Genomic DNA, 26,157 nt, shown 5'->3' with positions numbered 1-26,157 from the left:
CTACAAAACACATGTAGACCGGATAAGCGTACTCCCAGGCCCCCTCCAGGATCCTTGCGAGAGTAAAAAGCTGATCCGTCGTTCCACGACCAGGACGGAATCCGCATTGTTCCTCCTCAATCTGAGGTTCGACAATCAGCCTGACCCTCCTTTCGAGTATACCTTGGAGTAAACTTTCCCGGGGAGGCTGAGTAGTGTGATGCCTCTGTAATTGGCACACACCCTCTGATCCCCCTTTTTGAAAAGGGGAACCACCACCCCGGTCTGCCACTCCTTCGGTACTGTTTCCGACTTCCACGCAACGTTGATGAGACGTGTCAACCATGACAGTCCCTCAACACCCAGAGCCTTCAGCATTTCCGGGCGGATCTCATCCACCCCCGGGGCTTTGCCACTGTGGAGTTGTTTGACGACCTCAGTGACCTCCCCCCGGGAGATTGGCGTTGATTCCCAGTCATACTCCAGCTCTGCCTCTAACATAGAGGGCGGAGTTGTCGGGTTCAGGAGTTCCTCAAAGTGTTCCTTCCAACGCCCCAACACTCCATCAGTTGAGGTCAACAACGTCCCATCCTTACTGTACACAGCTTGGATGGTTCCCTGCTTCCCCCTCCTGAGGTGTTCAGTTTTCCAGAACAACTTTGGTGCCGCCCGAAAGTCCTTCTCCATGTCTTCTCCGAACTTCTCCCACACCCGCTGCTTTGCCTCGGCCACGGATGAGGCTGCTGCCCTTCGGGCCTGTCGGTACCTTGCAACTGCCTCGGGAGTCCCCCGGGATAACAAATCCCTGAAGGCCTCCTTCTTCAGTCGGACGGCTTCCCTGACCACCGGTGTCCACCAGGAGGTTCGAGGGTTACCGCCCCTTGAGGCACCTAGGACCTTGAGACCACAGCTCCCCGCCGCGGCTTCGGCAATAGAGGCTTTGAACACCGACCACTCTGGTTCAATGTCCCCAACCTCCACAGGAATGCCCGAAAAGCTCCGCCGGAGGTGTGAGTTGAAGGCCTCCTGAACTTGGGCCTCCTCCAGACATTCCCAGTTCACCCGAACTACACGTTTGGGCTTACCAGGTCTATCCAGAGGCTTCCCCCGCCACTCGACCCAACTCACCACCAGATGGTGATCAGTTGACAACTCCGCCCCTCTCTTTACCCGAGTGTCCAAAACATACGGCCTCAGGTCCGATGATACGATAACGAAATCGATCATGGACCTTCTGCCTAGGGTGCTCTGGTACCACGTACACTTATGAGCATCCTTATGTTCGAACATGGTGTTTGTTATGGCCAATCCATGACTAGCACAGAAGTCCAGTAACAAACCACCACTCCGGTTCAGATCAGGGGGGCCGTTTCTCCCAATCACGCCCCTCCAAGTGTCTCCATCATTGCCCACATGTGCGTTGAAGTCTCCCAGCAAGACTAAGGAGTCCCCTTCAGGAGCCCCATACAGGACTCTTTCCAGGGTCTCCAAGAAGGCCGAATACTCTGAACTGCTGTTGGGTGCATAAGCACACACAACAGTCAGAGTTTTCCCCCCCATAACCCGCAGGCGTAGGGAGGCGACCCTCTCGTCCACTGGGGTAAACTCCAACAACGAAGCACCTAACCGGGGACTTGTGAGTATCCCCACACCCGCCCGGCGCCTCACACCTTGAGCAACTCCGGAGAAGAATAGAGTCCAACCCCTATCCAGAAGTAAGGTTCCAGAGCCGACGCTGTGCGTAGAGGTGAGCCCAACCAGATCCAACTGGTACCGCTCCACCTCCCGCACAAGCTCCGGCTCCTTCCCCCCCAGAGAGGTGACGTTCCACGTCCCCAAAGCCAGCTTCTGCCGCCCGGGTCTGGTCCGTCGAGACCCTCCGCTTTCACTGCCACCCTTCTGGCAGCGCACCCGACCCCATCGATGTTTCCCGTAGGTGGTGGGCCCGCGGGACGGAGAAGCGGAGGTGTTGCCCACGTTGCCTTTTCGGGCTGGGCCCGGCCGGGCGAGTCCTCCTTCTGGGCCTGGCTCCAGAAAGGGACCCCGGGCTTCCTCCGGGCCGGGTATCCTCACTTCTTGTTTTTCCTTTCATGAGGTCTTTTGAACCAATCTTAGTCTGGCCCCTTGCCTGAGACCAATTTGCCATGGGAGACCCTACCAGGAACACAAGGTTCCAGACAACACAGCCCCCAGGTTCATCAGGGCACACATGTACTTTTGGTATATTTAATTATATTACTACTTTAAGAATATTTCGATGCAAAGTAACCATTTGATTGCAGGAGTTTTACTTGTAACAGAGTATTCCTACACTCTGGTACTTCTACTTTTACTCAAGTACAAGATCTGAGTACTTCTCCCACCTCTGGTCAGACCTTGTTAACTGTCAGTAAACAGGAGAGGGATATCTTTAGAAAAATAATAAAAATGCATTCAGTGTGTGATGCCACTAGGTGGAGCTTCAGACCACTATCTTCACAGACTGTAATTATGAACCCAAATAGGCCAATATAAATTGAAGCAATAACGTGCGCACATCTCCATAATGGCACCGCCGATTACTGTCGCTGTCATCTAATTACATGGCAATAAAAATCACAGATGTGCGCTCATTGGATGCAATTTCGTTGAAACCTTTATTCAGAAAAAAACATATTAACATTATTTATAACTGTCCATTTGACAATTTTGTCAACATACATAAACACAAAAATATGTGATTCAATATTAGTTTGGTCAGGACGTGGTGGAGTAAGATTGACATACAAAAAGATAAATAAAAGAATAAACTGTTCTCTAAAAATAAACGTCTGCACATCAGCAAAGTAATCTGTGAGGAAGGGAAAATGTAAGTACCATCTCTCTGCTGTAGCTTTAGAGGCAATCATCGATACAGATGATTAAGGATGTTAAAAAAACAAATACATGTCAAAAACAGACTTGATATATACAGACACCATTTAGGCCCTTTGATATTTTTTTCTTTTTTCTTTTAGAGAACAACATTAATGAAAACATTCCCCATTCTTCTTGGTTCTCAGTTTCAGTCGAGAAGAAACTGACTCTTGGACAGCTCATTCATAATGTACATGTAAGTGTATGAACCGAACACTGGTAAACATGCTTCAGTGTCCGAAGACACAAATAAAGGTAGGACAGCTCGGTCATCTATGGTTACTCGTGCTGCAAGGGGCCCCGGGGCCCCTGAAGCCTTTGTACAGCTGGGTCTAAATGGTTAAGAAGGCAGCCAAGTCAGTCAGTCAATTTATAAACACCTAGGCTAAATTGGTTTTACATGCAGCATCTTTTTGTTTGATTGTTGACATTATTTAGTTCATTTTCATTTTTTTGCTTGATTTGAGTTGTAATTAATTGCAAAGTAGCACACGACATAGCCCGAGACCAGAAGCAGAATCCACAATCAGAGAAGTCGCAGGACTTGTTTCTGCAGACAACATTGGTGACTGAAACACACTGTGGAAAGATACGAGTGTGTGTCCTCATATTAGGCAATGGTGTAACCTCTGCTTCTATCTGCGGGCCGGTAAATGTTTTACCTCAATGAACACGGTCCAGTTAAGCTCAGAGACGTCTAGGTGCACTTGGGTTAAAAGGGGAGGGTCCTAAATTCATCTTTGCACATCACACGTATCATTTTAAATTGTCATCATAATAACCATCATTAAACAAGAAGTAACCAAACAAAAGAGGGGGTATCTGATCTGAAATCAAACACACAGCTAGTTACATAAATGCCCCATTTTTCATCAGTGCCACAACCACAAAGGGTTCTACACAAAACAGTGGGCAAGGGATAAGAATAGGCTTTGCTCGAGCACACACATACAGAAAGGAGAGGAGGAGGAGGAGGAGGTGGAGAAAGCAAAGAAGAGCCTGAAGAACAAAATAAAGACAAATTTGTAAACGAGGGTTATCCCCTTCAGAATCTGAGCTGTAGCAATCAGCACACCATCAAGCCCAATCCAGAAATCCACAGTTTGGACAATTTTGCCATCCATAATCCATTTTGTAATCCAGCCAGATCCCTGTCTAGCCCTTTCTAGGTCCTTTCAGTTCTGGGAGGCTGGGGAGGAGGAGCAGGAGTGTGTCGAAGAGTGGACCGAGATGTGTGTGTGTTTTCTGATCGCGTGTATGGGTGTGCTAGGCATATTCCTGTGTGTATGTCCGGATACGTGTACATTCTGGCATAGCTGTGTGTTCAGGTGTAAACTAGTTGTATCCGCCGCTCCTTCATTAATGTAACTCAGAGTTGAGTTTGTCCTGGAAGATATACAGGTTGTTGGTGGCAGCGATGGCGATGATGTTCTCAGTCGGGTGCCAGGCCGTGTGGAGGATCTTCTTGGTGAAGTCCAGGCTGTCCACGCTGATGTCGTCCTTCCGCCGCTTCCCCCCCGCCGCGCAGACCCTCCGTGGCTTCAGGACAGCTCGGGGTTTGCTGCTCTCCCTCGACGCCTCCAGGGTTACGTCCCGTTTGGTGTTGCGGTCGAACATGCGGAAGAAGTTGTTGTAGGCTCCGGTCATGATCACACTGAGAAGAGGAAAAGGAGAGACTTCACAAACTGCCCTTAACTCTCAACAAACAGGGTCCCTTCCTCTAAATGACAAAAAGAACACTTAACTACTGTGGTATCTGAACATGCAGATGATAATAATTGGTCTTTTTTTATTTGGTTGGGTTCTGAAGATATTTTAAATGTATGTGTTGCATATTTAGATATTTTACTTAAGTAAAGGTTTGCAATAATGCACTATAAATTCATGTAAGTGCAGCATTCATAATTCTACCTACATTCTTGGTACAAGTATTATCAGCAAATGTACAGTACATACTAGAATCTAGATTATCCAGAGCAACCAGGACCCTGACATTACTGCGGAATTTTCCAATATAATATTTTAAGGGAAATCTAGAAAAACAGTAACTATCTGCATGGTAAGAAACTGCAACTGGGTAGGTAGGAAAATAGGACTTTTTATCTTTCGATCAACTGACCTTTTAACTGTTAACCTATTTATTAATTATTTATTAACTTAAAAACCATTCCACAAACGTTTTTAATCTGGGGACTCAAGCATAAAACATGAGAACACTTCAGGTACCTGTCCGAGCCGTTCCAGGCACACTCAAACTTGTCAAAGATGCAGTCGTTTTCGTACAGAGAACACAACTTGCTGCGGAGGTAATCGTGAACCTGGAGGAAAACACACACACGTACACACATTTGATTAAAAATGAGTCCAGAACACAGCTGCTTCACTTTCTATGTAAACTATAAATAGAGTGAGTAGAAGAAACACACACGCACACATTCGAAGCTCAGCACAGACAAAACACATTAAAGTTGTAACACAAACCTCCCTGAAGGCAACTCTAATGAGACTCAACAGAAGCCCTGAGCAATACCAGGGCCAGGAGTACATTTTAATCTAAACTCCTCTCCCATATCAGTAAACCCATTAACATCCAAACCCTCCAAGGGCATGATAATAGACACACGTGAACACACACACACACACACACACACACACACACACACACACACACACACACACACACACACACACACACACACACACACACACACACACACACACACACACACACACACACACACACACACACACACACACACACACACACACACACACACACACACACACACACACACACACACACACACACACACTGACTAATAACTCTTTTCCCTTGTGCTTTCATTGTGTCAGCCCGTGATGCAAGGAGTTGAAATCTACACTTTCCTCCCCACAGTTCTCTGCATTAAGCCCCCTATTTTCACATTCTGCATAAAGTCAGCCGTCAAAAGTTGCCTGGCGATCAATAAATGGCCAAGCTGAGGTCGGCTCATGGCTGTACATCAAACCAGGTGACATTTTAGTTTTTCCCTAAGGGTCTTTCTGCTCGGGGGTAAATTGGTACAGTGTCAGCTGAATATATATAGTCTTTTTTCCAGTCTGCATGATCCCATGATTTACAGTACAGTGCCTCATCCTTCATGGATTTGTGCATATGTGTCATGTTCTAGAAGGAATAAGAGTACATTTAGCTAAATAAGCACAGCTTAGCCCTGAAATCCCTTTTTTCTACCCTCAGTTTACTCCATTCAACCTCTCTGATTCTTCTTTCTCCTCCTCTCATTCACCAACTCTACCCTCCTTCTTCTCTCTTCCTCTCATCACTCTTCCTCAAAAACCCTCACCCCTCTTTCCCCCCCCCCCACCTCTTCCTCCATCTCCGTGCTGCATTGCAGATCTAGGTGTCGGCCGCTGTGTAAGGTATCCCTTCTTCCCGTTTCACTTTATGAGTGGAGGCTCTGGCAGACTATAAATAGCTCCAGTGCGTCTTGGCCTCGCACTCCGGACTGGCCCTCACAAGTCAAACACACACACACACACACACACACACACACACACACACACACACACACACACACACACACACACACACACACACACACACACACACACACACACACACACACACACACACACACACACACACACACACACACACACACACACACACACACACACACACACACACACACACACACACACACACCAGGAATACTAAACACATGCTGCACATGACTGCCTTATAGAAGCTGTTGCTGCCTATTGTAAGTACTTCAGAGTCAAAGGTTAGATTCATTTAGTGTGAATGTGAGAGAGATAACAGGCAAAAAAGAAAGAAAAACTCTTTTAACAGCTTATTACTTTTTTTTCAAAGTTCACATTTTCAACAGCATGTCAAGGCCACTTCAACTCTATCCCACACACACAACATAATGATAATTGAGTGTTTTCTAGCATGTATTTATCTGCCAAACTCACATTATCTGATGCATCTACAGATTATGGCCAAAGTTAAAAACGTAGCGCACAGCCAGGCTTCCTGGTGATGCACTGACAAGAATCTGAAGTGAATTATCTGGCTCGTAATCAATCCAATTATCCTTAAAAGGTTTTGGAAAAATCTAATCATCAGCAGGCACTGTGATTCTGAAAGTCTTCCCATGGATTCATTTTTGGGACGATTTATTCACATTTCCAGGATGACAATGTTTTCAGTAAAGGGACAGTTAGTGACCTTGTCGGTCAAAAACACTGAAGTGTGAAGGAAGTGAACGTTTTAAAGAATGGTTCTGCCAAGAGTATATTAGAAGAAGCACAGGACAGAACTGAAGAAAAATCCCCCTCACAACAAACATCTGAACTTTGTTGTATACGATTTAAAGATCTGCACCAATGAAAGTAAAAACCAATATAGTGTCCTTACTACTACAAGACCCAGAAACATATTCAATACTGTTTGGATAGAGCACTTCTTAATCTCCTTAATCTAGGAGTGATGCACACCATGAAGCCAAAAGATCGGTCTTCATCTTGTGTTTTGCATTGGATTGTATCTGGTGTATTAAATGTTGTTACAGCAAATTAAGAAAATTAGAATTACAATGAAATATGAAATGTATTTATGGTACACACAAAGGCTTCAAACGTAATTTAATATATGTGTATATCAACAGGGTTATTGGTTTGCTTGTTCTCACATGAGTGTCATTTTATGTACGTTTTAATTTGCGGATGTGGTTTAGTGAGTAAGCGGGACTTTGTGGCATGAAGGAGTAGAACATGAGAACTGCAGGGTTATAAAGCATCATTGAATTTTACCACTCAGCTGATGAAGCAAACAATACAGTGGAGTGTCTCAACGGATGAGTAGATCCAAAAAAAAGAATGTGTAAATGCCTCCTTGACTACAGATCAGTTCACCTTGCTCAGAGTCATTTTGCTCCCTGCCAGAAGGGTTCTTGTTATAGCATATACGCCTATAGATGATATACGAATTCTCCTTTGTTTATTTTAACCTCATTTTTCACATGCGGTCCCACACACACCTGGTATGTCTCCAGGGGCTTGCTCTCCATGTTGAGGTCCCAGACTTTGGCAGTCAGGTAGTCTCTGGTGAGCAGGTAGCGACCGCTGTGGCTGAACTTCACGTCCGACACGGAGGAGATGATCTCGGAGAAGAAAGAGCGGGCGCTGGGGTCCTCGGGCTCCTCGAACACTGGAGAGGGGGGAGAGAGGGAGAGGGGAGGGGGGGAGAGAGGGAGAGGGGGGGGGGAGAGAGGGAGAGGGGGGGGGGGAGAGGGAGAGGGGGGGGAGAGAGGGAGAGGGGGGGGGAGTGCTGTTAAACCCTGAGGATGCTATCTTTGTTTTTATCATGTACAAAGGTAAATAAATATCTTGGATGGGTTTACATGTTGAGGTTCGTGTTGATTTATGTTATAAATGCTTCTGTGTGCAAACATCAGCACATTTGGAAGGGAACAATAAGATATATTTGACAAAGCACCTGGTAAATACAGGCCATTGAATATAACAAGGAAAATGAATCCCTTGCTGCTCGTGTGGAACACAATTTGCAGTGTTTTCTGCTCTAGTGACTCATACTGGTCAGAGCTGTGAAACACAAGGCATACTAGCATTTCAACTAGGAAGGACACAAAAAGAAGAAAAGAAAGTTGGGAAACCATAAATCTAAAGTATGAGAATGTGCCATGAATTGAGTTGGTGTCCCTTAAGGACAGCAGATGTATGGGATCACTAACCTTGTTCTATATTAAAGGTGGGGTAGGTACGTTTGAGGAACCGACTCGAGATACAGTTTGTTATATTCCATGGAATGCTCTTCACATCCCGACAGCAATGAATATCTTTAGTGCTTTGACAACAAATATATAAAAAATGTCATCTGTGGAAGCCGTAGTACTGTAAAAAGCACGACCAATCATTTTAGCCGGCCTGGCTAAAATAACTGGATGGCCTACCTGCCTGTCAGCCTTCCATCGGGGCACAAACTTATCTCGTGCCCTCATTGGTCATGTGCGCGTTCGTGTGTGTTGGAGGAGGTCGGCTCTGTAAGGAAGTGGCAGATTTTTTCCGGCTGTGTATTTTCAAATTCTAGCGCACTCGAGCTGGATTCTCCAAAATTACCTAAACCACCTTTAATAGACATGCAGAAAGGAATATTAAATGTGGAACGCATTTTCCAAACGGGACATACTTGGCTCCTCAATGGTTAGGAAATCAAACTTCTTTCAGGTTTAAGATATAAATGAACAAACTTGATGTGCTTTGATTTCATTAAGATTACACATTGAATAAACCCTGTTTAGAAGTTTCAATAGCTAAATGGAGAGTCAGGGGAGCCTTAAAGTGATTGTTCCACAGACCTTGTTGTGAGCATACAGGAATTTCATTATACCAAACTAAAGCCGCCGTCCGTATCAATGTGCAGTAAAAAGGCTGCCTCTACTCATGAAACAGATACTTGTTACCGGTGTAGTACTTAAAGGTCCCCTATTATACTGTTTTTCATCAATATATTATAGGTCTCAGATATATACAAAACATGAAGTGTTTTGCTAAAATACCAAACAAATCATACATTGTAGCATCCCATAAACCCCTCTGTTTCAGCCCTGTTCCAAAGGTGCTGATTCTCTGTCTGTTACTTTCGATGAAAATAAGGAGCCCCTACCAACGCCCCTCTGATGCCCCTCGACAACGCAGTTCCCGTTATAGCTCCGTGCTAGAGCTTTTCTGGTTCGGAACAGGTTTTTCTTTTCAGCCCCCGTTTTGTTCACACCGCCCAGAGCCCGGCTACCGCTGCTGCGTCATGACGTCACCGTTTACGTCGCTGATTTTCTCCCCAACGGCGCTCATAACAACAACAATGAGGGACTGCGTCGGGTCGATGATCGTGTTACTTTTAATCATACGAAGCCAGATTAAATTAAATAACTACTTCTCCAACCTTATACTTTTCTCCAGAGTGCCGTGGTTCATTGTTTATTAACGTGTTTCAGCTGCATGTACCTACCGCTGCAGTGCTGCCCGCTGTTTGGCATCACAACTGTTATGAAAGTTTCTATGGTATAAAATGGGTGATGTTAGCATAGCAACCGAAGCTAAACTGACTATAACTTGACTACTTGTTGCTATCCTATTGTGGCATAAGCCGTTTTCTACAGTCACATTATACCGGCGTATTTTTCATTATGATTCTACTTGTGATAGTCGGACATGACAACCTGTGCAGCCCATGTATTGATTCCATCCGATAGCTGCTATAATACAAAACAAAACGTCTGCCTGCTCTCCACAATGATCAATAACAGCGAACGGATGGTACAAATAAACAGAATCACACGAAGCCTGGTTAGTGTTGCCTGACTTTATAAAGTGTGTTTTTTTTTTATAAGTGTGTGGTTGCGTTCTAGTCACTTTGCTCAGCGCTACTGCTTGTTACAACTTTTATTTGCCGTACTCGCCATAAACTGTTAGCTCAGGTTAATCTCGCCCCCCTCCAACGTAAGTGTGACGTATGCGGTTCTTGCTTCTAGACCGACAATTTTTTGGTGCTTGGTAAGAACCGGTTTTCGGGGGAAAAGAGCCGGCTCCGCTGCGGTGTGAAAAGGAAAATCCGGTGCTTATCAGGCTCTAGCTCCGAACCGGCCCTGGAACCAGTGTGAAAGGGGCATGAGAGATATTTGGTTAAGAAGAACACAATGGTGCTCTAGAACAGTGATTCTCAAATGGAGTTACGCGGACCCCTAGGGGTACGTTGGGGTACTGCAGTGAGATTTAAAAAAAAAAATTAAAATTAATTAATTAAAAAAATACCATGCATGATTACAAAAATAATCTTAGTACAATAAGTTAAATAGAAAACACCATTTTATATAAAATATTCCTAGAACCACCAAGGGGGTCCTCATATAAACATGTTCAATTTGTGTATTGTATTTTATAGTTTTGCATAATATATCATTTTGTTCATTGGTTTGTTAAACAGATATTACTTCAGTTGAAAAACTCCTTGGAAAAATCAGTTTAAAAAAAATGTTGTTATGTTATTTTTTTTCATGCATAAAATGAAAATATCCTTAGTTTGTTGTAATGCATGCATGAAGGAGTTAATAAATAACACACTGAGGGAACATCACTATATTCGAATTATTTGTATAGGCTTTTTCGATCAAAAATGTTCGGGGTCGGTCAGGTCTTGGCTGAGAAAATGTTTCAAAGGGGGTACATTACTGAAAAAAGTTTGAGAAGCACTGATCTAGGAGGAGATTCAAGTGATAAGGTGGGCGGGGTTGAATTGGTTTGTTATTGGCTAACGCCCCGTCCACACTACAGCTTCAAAAAAAGCTTGGAGCTGGGCGCGTCTGAAGCTCGACCAACAACCAATCACATGAATCTCCCGCCCCTGACACACAAGCAGCGGTTTGATTGGCTAGAGCTTGTACTGGCATATAATTTGATTGGCTGGCGCTGGCTACTCCGGCGTCTCCGGCGGACCGCTATGCTACCCACAATTCAGTTCGGCGAAAAGCGAGGCAACGTGACGTCACCCCATTCAAAGTGAATGGGCAGACGCGTTGGAAACCGTTTTTGAAGCTGTCGAAGCTGTAGTGTGGACGGGCCGTAATGGTTACACAAGTGAATATTTTTTCCTGAAACTTTCAGAATCTCTTTACACAGAGGGGACACATATAGACATGAACAAGTGGATTTTGCATAATAGGTGACCTGCTTTAATGCATCAAAGCACTACAGATAAAAAGGCAACGGGTGTTTTTTTATCTTGGGGTGAGCTTGGGGTGAGCTGCCCCTTTAATGATCTCTCCTGCGATAGGCTATAGACTAAAAAGAAACACAATGCGTATGACATGTTAGCTGTCCACAGGTTTACTCACATTTGGAGTGTTTGTCGCACAACGCTGCCTCTCTCATGTCACAGAGGCGCAAGGTGCCTTTGCTGCTGCTGTAGACAAACAGGTTACAGTGGTGGGGGTGAAACTCAGCCGCTGTGATCACCTCCGTCAGGTCCTCCATGTTGGCTGGCTTGATGTCCACAATGTCTGAGAGAAAGCGTCATTTAGGAAGACAACAGAGACAGTCAACCTCCCACAGCCGGTGGTTTGTTTTAGCCTCAACATTATTACCGGCTCCAGTCAACCATACAGTTTGTACATCAACGTGTCTTTCATGTATTTTATTCACCTAATAATTAGATAGTATTAATTCATGTGGACACCTACACAGCTCCATAATCTACATACAAAAAAAAACACAAATGTATGTTAATGTCAACCCAACAATAACAATGTGAATAATTTACAGAGGAAATAAAGCAAACCAATTTAAATGTATCTTGGGGGGATTGTGGGGAGAAAAGTAATTCCATATTCAGATAAATTGTAACATCATAAATAAATCCTGTCTGGGTCATGCATGTGACTGCACTGTTTCCCATAGAGCTGGATTACAACTCAGAAAGAGGCTGAAATATTTATGCAGCATTTGAATTATTCATTAAACTACATTTTCAATCCTCAAGAATAATATTCCCCTCCCCCCACGCTGTGTGTCTTTGTGCATTTCCTTATACAGCAAAGTGGGATTTGCAATGTAGGAGTTTGTTGTGTGTGTGTGTGTGTGTGTGTGTGTGTGTGTGTGTGTGTGTGTGTGTGTGTGTGTGTGTGTGTGTGTGTGTGTGTGTGTGTGTGTGTGTGTGTGTGTGTGTGTGTGTGTGTGTGTGTGTGTGTGTGTGTGTGTGTGTGTGTGTGTGTGTGTGACTGTGTGGGGGGGCAGGATTGATTATTGAGCATGTACAAGCATTTTTGTGTTAATGTATGCATTCATTATCTGTGTCGTTGTACTTTATTAAATCCATCCGTGCTTTTATGTGTGTTTGTGTGTGATGATGTATGTCTTCTCTCCTCCTCCCTTTGAATACATATTAAAACCCACAAAGGATACTGAAGCTGCGGTCGGTGATGTCCAGATGCCAGAGGTTGATCCTCAGGTCGTCAGCTGACATGTAGGTCTGATAGTCGGAGTTGACGGAGATGGAGTTGACGTGGTAGGTGTGGGCGTTGGCAAACACTCGCCGCGGACTCACCTCCACCATCAGGTCCATCGGCATCAACACCGGCACCTTAAAGGACAGAAAGAGGGAACAGTTTAGCTTCCATTGCAACTGATTAGGAGAAGAAAGATGGTCAGAGACAGGAGATTACATTTCAATAACTTCATGTATCATGAATTAATGTTTAATGCCTCACTTCCTTTGACATCGCTAATACATTATTGGTTGAACCCAAACGTGCTCCTTGATAGCAAGATCAAGAGACAATTCAGCATGAGTTATAGCTCATTTGCATTTTAATAACTTGGCATTTGCAATAAAGCACTATTCCTTTGTTGATACATGATTCACATACACATACACAGTTTAAGTGTGTGCCTATTTGCATACAGCCCAGCGGGAGCACCAAACGCACACATTTTCTGAGACCTTCACAAAGAAGGACATACTACACATGCATTATGCAAACACAAGCAGAAATGCAGCACTACAAATGAATCAAGCATCAGTCAACTGATCTGCTGGTCAGTCAATCGTCAAATAATCCCAGTATTTTGATAATGGCATAATGGTTTGAGTAGTAGAAATGGCAGAAAATGTTGCCTTCAGCTTTTCAAATAGGGGATCATTTCTGAATTTCTCTGCTTTAAATCATATTAAACTGAATATCTTTGTACCATTGTGCCAGTGACCCAATTTTGCATGTGGAAACACATCTGTACCCACTGACCCAGTTATGCCACACAACCTGCTGCATTTATAAATGTGTTAGTGTCTTGAAGAGACAGACTAAAGGAAGCACAAACAGACAGACACACAGATACAGGCATGGAGACATGGACAGATGGGTGATACCTGTAGGGAGGTGACGGTGGAGAGGTCCTTGATGCGACCCTCCTCATCCTTCAGGTTGTATCCCTCTGGCCTTTTATCTCTTTCACTGACCTTCCACAACTTAATGGTCTTATCTGGGAATCAGAAAGGGACGTTAGCCGATCACATAGGACAAGATTTAATCGGAAGTGTAAATAATAAATTAAAGCTGCTTGTTGATGAGAAGAAAGCTTGACATCTTAAATTCCATGTGCAACGGGTCTCACCCCCTGCATGCCACACTGGTTTCCTACCGGAGCACTTTCAGCCACAGACTGAGATCACCGATAACCACCACACAGCGCCACAGGAGGTCTTTCCTCCCAGTGGCCATCAAACTTTTTAACTCTTCACCCCTAAGTAAAGGGCACTGAGAACTTCCACACCAACACTATGTGCAATATATCTATATAATTAACATCCTTGCAATTACACTCACAGCTATATATAACTATGTGCAATATTATATTATATTATATTATTATTAGTATTAGTATTAGTATTATTATTAATAATGCTATGATAATGTGCAATTACGTAACTGCCACTACGTTTTAATTTTTGCACTACTAACTACTGAAAACTACTGAATACTGCTAATAATGATTGCATTGATTGTGTGACCATCTATGTTTCTATATTTCATGTTGTCGGTGGATGTTTGATCTTTTTCTGCTGTGTTTATTGTGTTTGTTGTATTTTGTTACTGTTACTGTTACTCTGGCACAACAATTTCCTTCGGGATGAATAAAGTCTTATCTTATCTTATCTAAACATATAATCAGAGTAAGCTTTATATAAACTTCCTCTCAAATCTGTAAAGCCAAACCATACAATTAAAAAGGCTCCTTGACGATTTCAGCACAAGGACTCAATCAACTCACTCACTTCATCCCATGAAGCGAGTTAATAGGTAAAGATAATCATCACCCTTCAGACTGTTGGCTCTAAAAGACTCTAAAACTCTGGATGAGCAGACAGCGAGGTTTGTTTTATTAACACTGACTGACACGGAGAGTCTCTGCATTGAATACACAGCAGCATTACCCAACATACTGCTGAGGCAGTTCTTACAGTTTTCATACCTTCAATCATAAATAATATAGTACTTGAATAAATCAATAACAGTGCGCTCAGGGAAAATCTATAGATCTTTTAACATAGCCATAAAGTTAGAATGCACACTGATGACAGGACCTCTTATACAAAGGCCCATATGCTGCTAATGCTAACGTGATGCAGCAACTCTTTCCCTTCAGTTCAGATACAATTAGCTTTCAAACTGTCCTTTCAATTTCAACTGCCCTGCCATGCTCTTTACTCTGTCAAACTCCCACTCCATCAAAATATCGACCAATCACATCACGACTGCCACATCTTCTGGTTCCCATAAAACGCATGTGTGTGGGTTCTCTCACCGTTGGTGGAGAGGAGGAAGTGTGCGGCGTTTTGCTGAGGCAGCCATCGGATCTTATTGATTTTCTCCTCGATCTCCAGACTCTTAAGGTAGTCGAACTCGGGCTCATGGCTCTGGAAGGTGCTGTAGACATTGTACTCTCCCTGGGAGAATGGCTCACACTTGCTCTGTGGGGAAAAAAGAGGTAGATAGATAGAACGTGTACGCTAACCGGTAGCGTACAGAAATATGTGTGTATCTTTGCTTTCGTTTTAAATTGAAATTTGTATTTTTGTATTGTATATTTATATTAGAACATTGACTAATAAATAACTGTCTCTAAAACTGCAACAACAGCACTGTTTCTGCTGTAAAAAGCTTGTTTTATAAAAAAATTCTCCACTTTTTTCATTTGCATGCGCTTCATCTTCTACAATCAGGCTGAAGAGCTTCCACAACAACATCATGATGTGTGCGTGTGTGGCTGTGAAGTTACTGATGATGGATCAATACTCAAACTATCCTGTAGCACATGTTAATGGGAGGGTTAAATGAAGAACACGTTTGAGAATCAGCCAGAAAGCTGACTATGGACCGGTGGCCGATCAATCCGAGCACCTCCATCAGTAACCACAGTTCAATGCGACACCCCGGCTGAAGCCAGTCAGCCATCATCTTAATCATGAAAAGAAATAGCATTGCACGGACTCTGCACAGCTCTAATGATACACTCTGTGACTCAGCAGGACAATCAACTACTTATCAATCAATCTGGACTGTAGCTGGAGGGGCACGGTGTGCGTTCATCACAGCTCCAGTAGCTGGAATGAAATGTTGTGTGTGTGTGTGTGTGTGTGTGTGTGTGTGTGTGTGTGTGTGTGTGTGTGTGTGTGTGTGTGTGTGTGTGTGTGTGTGTGTGTGTGTGTGTGTGTGTGTGTGTGTGTGTGTGTGTGTGTGTGTGTGTGTGTGTGTGTGTGTGTGTGTGTGTGTGTGTACCTCAGGTTCCCTCTGAAAGATGACCACTCGGCCTCCTTTGTCCCCTGTGGCCAGGAGCTCTCCAGTGTGGTTGAACTCAACAGTGGAGATGATATCAGCTGGATAGAGATGCAGATTTAGACAAAGATGGAGGAAGAGAAAGAGAGATGAAGCATGAGAGGAAAGAGGAGTGGGGGGGAAGAGAGAAGGAGCAACCATTAGCTGATTGACCACACATCATCATTCATCTATATAATCTGTTTATGAATTATTGAAACAAATCAATGCATTAACATGTAAATAAGTGTGAAGAGTAAAACAATATTTGATTGGTAACACAAATATTGTGCAATTGTGTGTATACTTTCAGAGAAATGTCAGATAATACAGCATCAAATCATAGAGAAAAACACACACACACACACTACTGTTTCACACAAGGCCCAGGTGTAATCCATAGGGACACACACACAATGATGCACACCATGACACTTCCAGTACACAATATAAGAGTGTAGATTGAGTTAATTGTATAACAATAATAATGTAATCTACCAGCTCTGATGTGTCATAAAGTGTAAACACAACTGAGAATAATTTTGCATTAAAAGATCTTTTTTAATGTCATTCCTTTGCATATTAGCAACAAATGTCCCCATCACTATCTCTGTGTCGTGAAACACAGTCTGACTCAGTGACAACGCTATGAGGAGTAAGCTTGTTATTAATCACATTTACTTTAACGTTTGATGCTTTAGTCGACATTTTGGCACGCAACTCTTCTTATTCTCCTTTCACTTGTAGGCAGAAAACATGTTGGTATTTACAATTCCTTTAAAATAATAATAAGCTGAGTTTCAATGGATAAGAGGTGGTATAGTATGAGAGGATGTAGGTAACCTATGTTAAGTTATCTCAGGTAATCTATTCTTCAAAGTTTCAATTAGCCACATTAAACTTGTTCACTAGCCTGTTGTTGAAGATCAACAATGCCGTGGTCAGGATTGGATGAATTAAAACATCCATCATCATCTAAATATTTGATGTCAGCCCAGATTTTGACCTGCTTTGTCCTCTTCCTACATTCATGCTTTTCAGTCGCCCTAAACCAAATGTATTTAGCAAAACAAGTTTGTTTACCAGCAGAAGTGAACTGATTGTTCAGCTCAGCTGTGAAGTTAAAATGTGTGGTTGGACTTCCCAATTATTAATACAGTAGCTGTGTAGAAGACAAGCAGTTCATGCTGGTGACAGCAATGACTTCAGTGCTGACTGGATTTTTCTAAATGGGCAACTGATCTCAAACGTTTTAGCATCAAAAGGCATCCATACTGATGTCCCCACATAACCCCTACCAACAGACTGCATCAGGTACAGAACTGGTTCAGAATTCACACTGATTCTTTTACCTTAAGTAAAAAAAGCTTTTTGAAATAGATAGTTGTTGGCTTTCTACAAAGTAATGCACCTGGATTAAACATGATTAAAGACAAATATAATACATAGTAACCATGTAAGCCTGTAACCTCCCTCAAACAACAACTATGAAACAGGATTTACATTTTGTACAATGTATATAAACACATATACAGCACCATTTCTTTAAGTAACTATGCTAGCTTAGCATAAACGATGACCAAGTATAAAGATAATAAAAGTCCTGCATAATGTTGTGTCTGTGAGAACATGAAAAGCGGGCAATGTAGATTTATTTGCCTGATTACGATTCATTACTGATCATATCATCTTCAAACCTATGTATGCCTGCTAAAATCACAAAACCTTCAGTTTGTGTTCTTATTATTTGCAGGGTTATTGAGAGAAAGCCGCAAAACCTTTGAATCCAAAGCAGTCCCACAAGTAACACATGTGTTTATACAGCAAAGGCTTCAATCTGCTGCTGCACTACCAAATAATGAAACACCATCTTCAAAAATGTCGGATTCGATTTGAAAAAATCATTTCATGTCAGGTGCTGTATCCCACTAAGCCTCCAACAAAGGAGTCCGCTGAGCTTAGTTTTGATAGAAAGGAGCCTGGTCCTCAATAAGCATGGACTGTAGTAAAAAAATGGAGTGTGAAGAGTGTATTTATTGAGAGTCTGAACGATTCAAAGCTGTAGCCTTGACCATTATGTGGTGGCCTTGAGAGAGAGAGATTTTATGATGAGGGGAGGCAGGGACTGCTCCTCAATCTCTTACTCACCCTGTTACCCTCACACTTCATGTATTACTGCTTCTATCATTTTTCCACTAGTCATTGCCCTTTTTCTTGATCTCTCAGTCACGACAGCACCTGCTTTATTCTTCAATTTCAATTTATTTAATCTATTTCAGCTTTTTTTTCAATCCCTCTCCCCCCATGCGTTCTTTTGTCATCTCTCATTTCATGTTCTCCAGTTTCTCTCTTTTGACCCATTTCACTCTCTCTTTTTCTTCCTGGTTGTCTATCCACATTCATCTCTCTCTCTCTCATCCCTCCCCCATGGCTCTCTTGCTGCCTGGCTGTATGTAGCTAGCTTGCATGTAGCTGTGCTGCTGATGGTGTTGGAAGAATGGATGGAAAAAGGGAGGTGGAGGGAAGAGGTGCTGGGGCGGAGGCGGTGAAGGGGGCCTTCGGTGAGCAGGGGTTGCCATGGTAACAGGCTGAGCCAACCAGTGGCGGGGGTGCTCGTAACGGTAGCCGTATAAGGCAGTCTGGTGAAGCAGGAAGTGAGATTCATCAATCCAAACCTCGCAGGAAGAAGGAGCATGGTAAAATAATTATGGCGTGTCCGTTTTTATTTTTGCTGACAAATGAATACCAGAAGGTGGACAGGAGGCACTGCGGTCCACATTGAGGATATGAAGATAATGCATGCACATGATGGCACTAAAACAAAAACAGACCCCTAACACATGCAGTGAAATTCACAAACACACACACCAAGCAGCTTTAAATGCGCACAGTCACGTAATGATGCAAACGTGTGTGTGCACGCCCAACACAGTTACAGATAATCTTGTCTCCACTCAAGACGCGCAGAGAAAGAGCCGAGCTAAGCAGGAACACACAGGAGCTGAGCACCACACAATGTAGCTGAATAAAATATGGAGCACACACTCTCTCACATCCTCTGTCTGTTCTCAAACTGAACCCTCTTCATCTCTCGGTGTTTCTCTCTTTCACGCTCACAGCCACCTGTCTCTCTGGAGCTCTTTATTAAAAAAGAGTACTACAGAGGAATAACCCTCTAAGAACACAATTAACTCCGGCAGAAACTAGCATCATCATCAGGACTGGCTGTGGCCCGACACCGGCCAATGTGCTGATGTAATATGTGTGTGTGTGTGTGTGTGTGTGTGTGTGTGTGTGTGTGTGTGTGTGTGTGTGTGTGTGTGTGTGTGTGTGTGTGTGTGTGTGTGTGTGTGTGTGTGTGTGTGTGTGTGTGTGTGTGTGTGTGTGTGTGTGTGTGTGTGTGTGTGTGTGTGTGTGTGTGTGTGTGTGTGTGTGTGTGTGTGTGTGTGTGCAACAGTATAGCAAGCTTGCGGTGTCTGTCTCCCACAGTCCATTAGCATCAGCAGGCCTGTCTGACGCATCGCCACACTGCAGGGGATGGAGGAACACACTGTGACTACAGTGCAGGCACCCACCCAGTACACATCAACATAAAAACACACACAAACATGAATTAACTCAATGACCACACAAGCATAGAAAAGCACGCACAAGTGATGAACACTCAACACACACAAACCCTCAAATGCACTACAGATTTTTTTGTTTGCAAGGAGAGCAGCTCCTTGTAAACACCTCATATGTGAGAATGTGCATATTGTTCTCAGTTTTATGTCATTGTTAATTGAATATCTTTGAAAATGTGATGACAATACTAGTAATTCCAAACGACAATGACATAAATAGCTGTGGAAATAAGCCAGTTATATGTATCTGCAACAGTTAGTTAAAATGACAAACTCTCCCTAACTCTAGCTTCTAAAATGGCAAAGATATTTTGCTTTTCTTTGTATCAAATAATAACAAACTGAATATTTCAGCGTTCTGGATGATTGGTTTAAAAAAATAGTAATTCAGGGAAATGTAATCAGCATTTTGCAATTTTCAAAAATGTCTAATCGATAAATCAGCAAATGAAAAATAGTTGTTGGTTTGAACCGTAGTCTGTATTAAATACTTTAGGTCAGTGCTCATCTATGGCATCGGAGAGGAGAGGAGAGGAGAGGAGGTGTTGGGAGAGGGAGGTGGATTTCCTTATTTCTTTTGTGAAGGGACAGAGAGGGGAGCAGACACCCTACAGACCCAATTATAGATATCTTAGGACTGGGTAAACAAGGACCATTAAAGCCAAGCCAAAAACGCACACCCCTTAAAAGCGAGGACAAGCCACAGCTCAGCAGGAGATGTGTGTGTGTGCTGCAGCTCAAACACCCCACACTTCCTGTGTATGTGTGCACAAGTGTGTATACTCAATTACCCTGTAGAGAAATAGACTGGTTTGAGGGAGAGGAGGGAGGCGAGGGGGGGGGAGACTGCCGGAGGGAGATGTTAAATTGATCCCTGTCCTGCAGTTTTGGAGTTATCTGCAACAAAAAAACTGGTGCCTGTGTTTGTGTTAGAGGTGCACATGTGTGTGGAGGAGTGATTTAAGCCGGGCACAGCAGGGAAGCTGCCATTTCTCCAAACACACACCGGCACAATGGAGCAGAGCTAGTGTGAGTCTAATGGTAGACACAAACAATTAGAACCACAGACCAGCCAGCTTCAGCGTGTGAGCAGTACACCTGTCATCCTGCTCTGCCCCGCTGCAGAGACATCTCTCAGCTGAGTGATTCATTTTTGATGGAAATCAATTTGTTTTTCCAACAGATTTGCCAGACTCTAACATCAAAAAAGATTAGGGGCTTAGCTGGTTTACACCCAATATAACCCCGGCTATACTGAACACACAGATTATGTGTCAAAGCCTCAGAAATACTGCGATGTAATCCCATATTCAGAACGCTCTTGCCCTTTTGATGCTACTCCTATCTTTCTGTGTAGAGCGGAGACGATTAGTCGATGGACGGAAAGTTATTCTGCAATGATTTTGAAATGTAATGAATTAATGTTTTACAACAATTAAATAAATGCCCTAGTTCCACTTTCTCTGGTGTTATTTGTTGTTGATCTCTTCAGTCTTTTGTGAAAGCCATATTAACACTTGTGGACTGCTTGTCGGCAAAACAATCATTTTGAAGGCAAGGAGGGATTGCAGCAGGCATTATACAACGTTTGAGATATTTTATAAACACACAAATGAGTCACAAGTTGAGAAAATAATCAGCAGATGAATTGGTAATGAAATAATCGTGGGATGCAGCTCTGCTTGTGTGGTATGAATGTCTGCACAGTCCATAGAAAGAGTGTCTGTGTGTGTCTTCTTCTGTTAAACAGAGGAATAGGTAAGAAATATGCATCGAAAGGGACAGGGTGTGGTCTGGTTAAACTATTTAAATAAACTAAATCCCACAATCACACATAATCCACACGAAAGCAGGCAGTCTGAGACAAAAATAAAGAGGCAGGTACAAAAATAGAGACATGTAAAAAATGAGGTAGACAGACGGACACAAAGTGATGTTTGAGATATTTATAACACCCACGTGACAACTCACCTGACTCACACACATGCTTTATGACACACTTTCGCATTCATCCACCTACACACACACACACACACACACACACACACACACACACACACACACACACACACACACGACCTCTCACACTGGGGTCATGTGGCGCAACTGTGCGACACAGATATGACCTTCGCGAAAGAAGAGGATAGAGCACACACCTTCAGTGTAAGAGGCAAACGGCTCGGGCTCCAGAGAAAGGGTAGTGATGTCGGAGCAGAGGACCTGGATGGGGCTCAACATCCTGGGGGAGGACTCCAGGGTGGAGAGGGGTAGACAGGATGGGCGGAGCTCTTCAGGCTATAGCCAGGAGCAGCCCTGCAAGAGGAGCAAGGATGGAGGGAAAGGGAGGAAGGGAGGCAGGGAGGAGGGCAACAGGGGGGAGTAGAGGGAGAGGAGGGAAGGACCAGGGGGGGTGGGATGGGCAGGGACTAAGTTACTGCATCACCACAGCTGGCCATGAAAAAAATACTGATACTGTATTTATGATCATTCTGTATCTAACAGGATGTATTCACATGTTGGGTTTGGCAGGAAAGCTTGCAACACATGCGGGATAGAGACAGAGATACACAGAGAGTGTTAGTGTGCCTCTGATCTGAGATAAGGTTCTGCAGAAGAACGTAAAAAGAAGCAAAGTAGCTCTTACATTTTCCTAGAGGTGATCGACAATGATTGACGATTAAAGAAGAGCAGTGAGAGCTGGCGAAAGCTCACTTACTTGCATACAGGTATGATGACTAACAATTACTGTCATTATTGATTGGTCTGTCTGTTCAAATGTCAAACATAACGACATCTGCTCATCACCGGTTCCTAAAGCCCAAAGCAATCTATAAACGTTTAAGTTTGTGTTAACAGTTTAAAAACCCAAAGGAATACAGTTTGAAATGATGTGAAATTAAGACATGCTAGTCAGTATTAATGTTGAGCGAATGTTTGGTATTTTAAAGTTACTTATACACATTTTCTTAAATGTACCATTTAGTGGTTTTCACTTGACAGCATTGATGCTTTTGTATACAGGGCTAGTGTGCTTGCATTTTTATGTTATATGAATGATATGATTTAATGTCATTAAACTCTCAATAGATAGCAATTGAGAATTTTGATGTAAAATTAATTGTTATTATTTCCTCGTTCAGCATTGAACCCAGTCAGGGTCAGGGTGTAGCAAAAGGAGATGTTGGGGAGGTCAAAAGAAGGGAGAGGGAGGGAGTAAGAGATTGAGGGAAGTGGGGAGGGCAGGGAAGGTAAGGTAGAGGGAGGTTAAGCATCCCTCCTCTGAAGGAATTAAAGGGCAGGGGAATCCCCACGGGAAGATCTACACACTGCATTTATGCGCGCGCACACACACACACACACACACACACACACACACACACACACACACATAAACACACAAAACCCTTCCAGACCGACCAACATACACACATAAACCTGAGCAAACAAAAGCAACAGAGTATGCACTGATTGAAACACACGAGAATATGAACGCCACACAGGCAACAACAAAAAAAGATGGAGACACACAGGAGCTAACAAAATACACCCAAGCATAAAATCACATGCAGCCCCTCTCTCTACCTTTCTCTTTTACACACACATAAAGAGGTACATTGTGTTGGAGCGGCCTTTGGAGCATTGTTGGATAATTGTTTGGCAGACGCGCCACTTCAGCAATGGGCAACGCTGCGAGTTGCATTAGAGGAGCGACGGCGAGAGGGAGTGCGGGAGGCAGTGGGGGATGGAAATGGGGAGGAGGACGACGGGGGATGGGGTGAACATTGAGGAAAGGTGGAGGGGGTTGGAGTGGATGTAGAAGAGGAGGCAGGTAATGATTCATTTTGTATATTTGTGGCAGAAATGTATCCTCTTTGGTCATTCTGAGGATTGTTGTGAGATTGATTTTCAGAGCACAGTTTGTAATTATCCTTCTGCAACTTAGTATTTTAGAGCTGTCCATGTGTTGTACCTCCTTTCAGACCCACAGTGTTCAGGGGTGAGTCCACCTTGCTCTGAGCTCATCAGCAATTCACCCTGAATAATGTGTTTCTGCCTGAGATGTGTGGAATAATTAATACTGCCATTATTGGTGGGTGGAGACGACCTGTCAGTCATATTGGCCAAGCATGAAGCGGCATGTTTATCATCCCGGGCTGTTGCTATAGCAATAATGAATGGTTGGTGATGGATGTTAAGACTGATTTTCTGCCACTCACTCATTAAAATTGTTTCCTAGGTAAACAAAAGACACACGTTTCTCATTGAAGTCAGACACACACACACACATTCTTTAATCTTCTTAGCAATTCAATATGTTGAATGCACACGCACCAGCATTTACACAGTCAACAGGCAGCACTACAGGTCTCCCCTGACTACAGTATGTGCTTCTGTGTGAAGGCTATTATATTACAGCACAGACACAGGAAGCATAATTCTCTTACTGCAGTGATACAAATGAGCTCGCAACACGTTCATGACCCCCAAATGATAATCCGTTGTTCTTGAGTAAGAGGCGTGGCGAACAATGAGCTGAGTGTAAGAAACAGATTGGGGACAGGAGGGCGGACAGGGAATCTAATGTGCAGGTGAGATTAGAGGTGTAAGTGAGATTAGCAGAAGTGGGTTATCCAAGATTATAATCCATAGATGTTATGAAACAAACCAAAATCATTATTTGGTTTGCAGAGCTTGTGTGGGCATATTAGTATTCCTCCGCCTGGGAGGTGATAGTCAATATATTCAATTTGACACCATGCTTGTGTGTGACTCTATCAGGATGTGAGAGATGACAAATGAGTAAAAAAAAAAGAATGTTCTGGACATTTCTGCTATGACAATATTCTCCCACACAAACAGAATCATACACACATTCGAACACAGGCCAGATCAATACTTCCCTGCAGTGGGACAAAATAGCTGTTTCAAAAGGTTACAACACATACATAAACAAAACACAGAACTGAAAGGTGAAGAAAAGATGAGGAAAGGAGGAGGAGAGGAAAACTAGCTTTAGGTGGCTTCATTTTGCAGAGAGGACAGTGTTTAACTCCCAAGATCTTGTTGCTTCGTCTGCAACTCTGCTTGATCAACACCGAGCTTACAGAAGATTAGGAAGCTGTTCTGAGCTTGTTTTTGCATACCAACTCTGTGTTACACTCACACACACATTCCAGAAGTGTGTCACATAAAAAGCACACTCACATGGGGGCACACACACTTTGTTACATCCAGCAGATGCAGCTTTCTCCCTCCTGGTCTTACCTTCAGTCACATAGTTGTGGTCGGGGAGGAAGCCGCGGTGGTTGAGCGTCGGGGGGGCGTCAGTGTCTTCGCCCATCAGCGGGGCTGGGGGAAGCGCCCGACTCGGTGGGGCAGCGTGACGGTGACAGATCGGTGGTGGAGGGGGTGGTGGGGATGCCGGCCAGCACAGAGCCCATACTGTTTCCCGCAGACGCCTCCTCAGCACAAGGGCGCAGAGCGGAGCATCCTTTCCTTAGAGGAGGAGGGAGTGGGCCTGTCCCGAAGGAGGGATGGATGCGTGCTGGAGTCCACACTTCTGAGAGCCAGAGGCAAATCTGCAGGAGGAGGATCATATGAAAACTGTTCAGAAACTACCAGGGGTGAGCTTGATTTGTGTCTCACACGAGCTCAAATCACTTGTGAGGCAAGAAAAATCTAGCGCACCCTATGTCCACTCAGCAGCTGCTGAGTCCAGGTGTGGCCAGACTCATTTTACTCTCGCCACACACAAAACGCACACTTGTCCATACTTGTTAATGCTTGTTAATGCTCTCAATACAAGAAAAATAGAGGAGATGAAGAGAAGGTGGAGGAGGAGGGTGGGGGGAGGGGAGAGAGGGATGATGAGAGCCCCTGGACGGTGTATCTGCAATGCTGCTGCTTCTGCAGTGAACTCACACTCATGAGCACAATCATACAGCTTGATAAACACACACTCACCTACACACTCTGAGGATTGTCGGTCAGGTTCTCCTCGGCGGATCCTCCATAGATAACGTGTCTCTCCTCCTCAGGGGACAACTATCTCTCTGGTTTCTCGGCTGATTGTATGAGGAGGTAAATCCTTCTGGCCCTGCGTTCTGCTGCACCGCTCTGGCGTATGTATGCAAGGCAGAGTGAGAGGTAGAGATAGGGGGAGGGAGAGAGAGAGAGGTAGAGAGAGGGGCAGGGAGAGAGAGAGAGAGAGAGAGAGAGAGAGAGAGAGAGAGAGGTTGAGGATCTGTCCTGAGAGAGAGAGAGAG

At 43.8% G+C, this 26,157-nt stretch overlaps 1 protein-coding gene across 4 annotated transcripts; it reads right to left on the bottom strand.

Moving 5' to 3' along the window:
- Positions 1 to 2,591: 2,591 nt before the first annotated feature.
- LOC117454335 (serine/threonine-protein phosphatase 2A 55 kDa regulatory subunit B gamma isoform) lies at positions 2,592 to 26,073 on the bottom strand. Of its 4 annotated transcripts, none has more exons than XM_034093524.2 (10): positions 25,856 to 26,073; positions 25,097 to 25,470; positions 16,230 to 16,327; positions 15,256 to 15,421; positions 13,820 to 13,932; positions 12,856 to 13,033; positions 11,790 to 11,954; positions 7,920 to 8,089; positions 5,101 to 5,192; positions 2,592 to 4,528 (listed from the first exon to the last, which is right to left on the bottom strand). In XM_034093524.2, the coding sequence occupies exons 2-10, from the start codon at positions 25,230 to 25,232 to the stop codon at positions 4,234 to 4,236; spliced, it is 1,413 nt and encodes a 470-aa protein (XP_033949415.1). In that variant the 5' UTR covers positions 25,233 to 25,470; positions 25,856 to 26,073; the 3' UTR covers positions 2,592 to 4,233. The 4 variants fall into 4 exon arrangements, with proteins under 4 accessions (XP_033949415.1, XP_033949418.1, XP_033949416.1 ...); XM_034093527.2 differs by having other exon boundaries at positions 25,157 to 25,470; XM_034093525.2 differs by having other exon boundaries at positions 25,860 to 26,073.
- Between the last annotated feature and the right edge of the window lie 84 nt (positions 26,074 to 26,157).

The sequence above is a fragment of the Pseudochaenichthys georgianus genome, chromosome 10 (assembly GCF_902827115.2).
Source record: "Pseudochaenichthys georgianus chromosome 10, fPseGeo1.2, whole genome shotgun sequence".
NCBI classification, from domain to species: Eukaryota; Metazoa; Chordata; class Actinopteri; order Perciformes; family Channichthyidae; genus Pseudochaenichthys; species Pseudochaenichthys georgianus.
The sequence above is the reverse complement of the archived record's forward strand: the minus strand, read 5'-3'. Positions and strand labels throughout refer to the sequence as shown.